The following is a 4,318-nucleotide window of genomic DNA, read 5'->3' on the forward strand; positions in this document are numbered from 1 at the left end:
AAGAAAAAAAAAAGAAGTCCAACTTGCATGGCTTGAAGTATAGCACGGTTGGCATTCCACAGGCCATATACTTTAAGCTGAAACACTGAGCATTTCCCTTGTGCAGCTTTGGAGCGAAACAAACAACAAAACAAAACAGTGGTGTTATTTCATTCTGCCTGATTTTGCAGTCAGATCTTAATTGTTCATCATACGAAATTTTCGCACATTTTCGTTTAATCCTTATTATAAGTAAACATTGCATTGACTGGTGTGGTGAGAAAAAAAGGGATATACAAAAGCGAAGGACAAAAAACGAGCAGTTTCTAGCGATAAGTGCATTGAACATTTTGTTTGCATTGCATAGTGCGCAACAAATATTATAACACATACAGATGTCAAAACAGGACGAAGAAGACAAAAGACAAAAAGCTCCAAGATTACATAATTGCTTATTTCGGAATGACACCAGTTGTATGTTGTTTTGCTGAAACTGAGGAGGAGACTAGAAAAAAATATGCCACCAACTTATAAACAATGCTTCCATAGCCTTTTTCACAAAACTTTAATTAACAATGTTTAGCGCATGAATTCAGAACATGTCGTTCATCTTAGCTAGGAATGTGAAACATAAAGCAAGGTCTGATTCTTGTACAACTGTTTGCGGTATTACCAGATTAGTGTATAACCCAATACCTTAAAATACGAGACAGTTTCCGATACACAACAGTTACACTCTATAGTCTTATAAATTCTATAAATATAATTCTGAAATACATTAATTTTGCTCTCATGCATTTATATTGTAATTTCAGATCACAATGAAAAAAGAAAAAAAGGAAAAAAAAACAAACAAACAAAACAAAAAGTAAAAGAGAAAAAAGTAGTGCATTTCATTTTAATAGACGTTTATATCAATGTCCATGCGTAAGAATGCAAGCTCGATAATGCAAGGAAATAAATGGATTAAAAATCGAATTTCTTTTCATACGTAGCTAAATATTGTGAAAAGCAAACTAACATCTGATTAAAGAGGCGCAAGCACAATGGATAAAGACAGGAGGGAGGGAGTTAACGAGCTTGTTCAGACACATTCCACTGATGTGTTATGAAAGGAGGTAAAATAACAAACGGCTTTGTGTACGAGAGGAGTTAGCGGTAAACATGTCAGTCTGAAAGTCTGAGAAACCAGTGACATACAGCCCACCCACGAAATCCACGGCATGCATCGGGCACTTGGCCATTCACCACTAGAGGATTAAGGATAGGATGCTGGAAAGTTACATATGCATACATATACAGTGCTCATATCCAATGACATTTTATGCAACATGCAAAATTGTTCACATGAACTGTGTGTTAAATGTACGTATACAGACCGCACATGCAATGACACTGCACACAAAGAATTAAAGATTTACGTTCGTAATAGCCACAAACAAAATCATTTCACATGGATTGGATGCTGACTATTGCTCGTATAACAAAACTAACGCACATGTTCTATGCATATTTTACAATGTGAATTATTCCATGTAAAATTACGAAAATTTATAATTCTTCATAATTTCTCTGCAATCAAAAACCAAACAAGTGGGTTTGGATCTTTCTTTTTTTAATATCTAAAAGTTTTTTTTATTTTGCCTGTCTACATCTAGCGTTCAATTTTAAAAAGTTAAAAAACGATATACCAATGGCAGGCACTGATATGTTAGGTATCCTATATATATATATATATATATATATATATATATATATATATATATATATATATATATATAGAACCGGTTGGAGCACTTAGTTACAAACATTCAATTTGTTCAAAATTAAGATGACAAATCTGAAAGTTTCTTGAACGAAATATCATTAACACCACGACTGTAATTGTAGCTCAGTAAGTGGGAGTCACGATCCACCACGCGCTCGAGTAGAATTTGTGACACACTATAAATAATTAACATAACCATTCACAAAAATGTCGCAGTATTTATTTCCCGCTTTCCAGCGCTCTGTATTCTACTCAACATTTTCTCGAACATACATGTATATTCTGCTTCTGGTGCTTTGGATTGAGATATATAGTGAAGAATACATCTGTAATGGCATAAACTACAGAAGAGTAAAATGAGTTACATGAAAGTCAATGTTGCCACATCTGGTCTTGCATAACGTCTTAATCTGCATACACTAATTAAGAAACTTAGATCTTCTTTTTCCCGGTGAATCAATAAAGCAAACTATTCCCTATTTAGCTAGTTACCCTATGTAAACCGAGTCATGGTCAAGTTCGTTGACCTACCCTATAAATCTGTATCCTCCAAAGATGGTCTGCCAGACTTCGGGATTTGATCCTTTCTCCCGATGCGTCAAATATATGCAGAGGCTCCTGGTAGATCATTATAAGACAGCCAAAATGACATTAACACCTGAAGCAAAACAAATCCACTGATGTTACATGATGCCATTTTACTTAATTCGACACAATCAATCGTCAAACATCTTGCACTCATCAAATTTGGTCTAGGTCACGGCTCACGGATAACGGTCGATCTGATGCACGTTGAGCATTGGGTGCTCTGATAGGATGTGAGCAATTAATGCTGGAATCAATGACATTATAACTGTTACCCTTGTTTTTTTGTCTCCCTGTTCCGTTGTTCGTACTCTATTAACGCTTTGGATTTCTTTCCTCCCGCCATCATAAAGGGACAATGAGTACCAAAATAGCGATCGAAGTGATTAAAGAAGGGCTGGAAATTTGTCCACGGTTTTAGATGGTGCATGTCGTGTTTGGGAGCTCCTCCAACCAGGCCGAAAGGAAACCAATTGTTGATGGCGAACGGGAAGTCAAATCCGTGATGAGCTTCGACGCTGATGAGAATACTGACGATCATGTAGCTCCAGGTGGTCAAGCAATGGCATTTGAAGAACCAGGTGTTAGTCGTGGTAAGGAATCCCACTGTGATCAATTCCCAGGGGTGAAGATACTGGGTGACCCAGCCAAACGGGCTGTGGTAGCGATGATGGACAGAGTGGATGTGCTTGTACAAGAACCGGACTCGATGGTGGATCAAGTGCCACACGTAGTACTGGAAGTCGAAGACGATGAGGCAGGCTATTTGGTGCCAGGTGAACTCCCAAAGGGTCGGTGCTAAGTCCGGGAGGGTCGTGGGTGGCGTCCACACCCACTGGGCGGCTGAGGCGGGCAGAATAAAGATAACGTGGTTCCAGATGGTCAGATGGACCGTGTCGTAGATCTGAGCAACTGTCACCTTCTTCTCCGGTTGGATTTTGTACTTGTATATGAAAGGTAGCCGTTCTCCCAATAGGTCAATAATCATAAAAAAGATACACAAGACGAAGTACGTGACGACGGACAGCACCACGGGAAAGAGAGGGGAGCGTAGTTGTTCTTCGTACCCGACCCTGAGGTCCCATAAAGACTGCAGGATGCTGGGGTCGTCTGCGGAGGAAAAGCTCGTATTCACCATGGCGACGGGCAATGTATGATAGCTCACAGTGAACTATTTGTAATACGCTTCTTCCTGTGACATGAACCCGAAAGCGACTTCTTTGCAAGAAAATGCTGTTTGTTTTACGAGTTAATCAGATAACCCTACATTCGTTGGGAGAAAGAAGCTTGGATCAATCAGTGTGGTATTTTTAGCTGTATCGTTAGCATTTCGCAGCACAGTTTATATGCTGGCAACCCCAGGAGGTCTGTTTACGGTAAGTCAATATTTCGGAGCGCGTTCACATATTGTTCATACTTCTAAACTCCCTGTTCACCGTGGCCTTGAAAAGCAATGCATCCGACCTAAGTCATCCACTCACCGGCTTGAAGCGTTTAGAAATGCCACTCCTCTTAAGCCACTGTTTTATCGCCAAAAAAGTCTATCTCGGAGTGTCAAAGTCCTCGAGACGAGTCTCTAACACCACCTAGGCAACTCAAACGCGTCTGTTGATTAAACCATGCTATAAAAACAAGCACCAGAGTTTGCCCGTTATAAAAGGGAGATAACGTACTGTCATTGCGAGTCAGATGGCAGACAGCGAGGAAAAGGCGGTAAGACAAAACAAGAGCTGACCTTCACACAGTCCACGTAAGGGAGGATAATCGGGAAGGTGCGGCTTTCGCCCGGAGGTATACATGCTGTCATTACCAGGTTATTTTCAAACTGGTCAATCTGCGGCACATTAACAAACTCACAATAACAGTCAAATGTCGGGTTGTGAGTTCAAATCCAGCTCCGGTCATACTTTATACAAGCTTGTTCGTGGTATTTTCTGGTCCATAAATAAGTGTAGTGTGACCTAGATAAAGCTCAGCTGGATGTAA

General features: G+C 39.8%; 1 protein-coding gene across 1 annotated transcript; it reads right to left on the minus strand.

Moving 5' to 3' along the window:
* Nucleotides 1-1,863: 1,863 nt before the first annotated feature.
* Nucleotides 1,864-3,777, minus strand: LOC135473920 (cholesterol 25-hydroxylase-like protein 1, member 2). The gene has a single exon (XM_064753861.1). It carries the CDS (start codon nt 3,468-3,470, stop codon nt 2,604-2,606), a length of 867 nt encoding a protein of 288 aa, XP_064609931.1. The 5' UTR covers nt 3,471-3,777; the 3' UTR covers nt 1,864-2,603.
* Between the last annotated feature and the right edge of the window lie 541 nt (nt 3,778-4,318).

This window comes from Liolophura sinensis, chromosome 8, assembly GCF_032854445.1.
Source record: "Liolophura sinensis isolate JHLJ2023 chromosome 8, CUHK_Ljap_v2, whole genome shotgun sequence".
NCBI lineage: Eukaryota > Metazoa > Mollusca > Polyplacophora > Chitonida > Chitonidae > Liolophura > Liolophura sinensis.

Excerpts from the sequence above, each read along its gene's own strand:
- LOC135473920 (XM_064753861.1), bottom strand. The coding sequence starts at position 3,470 with ATGGTGAATACGAGCTTTTCCTCCGCAGACGACCCCAGCATCCTGCAG.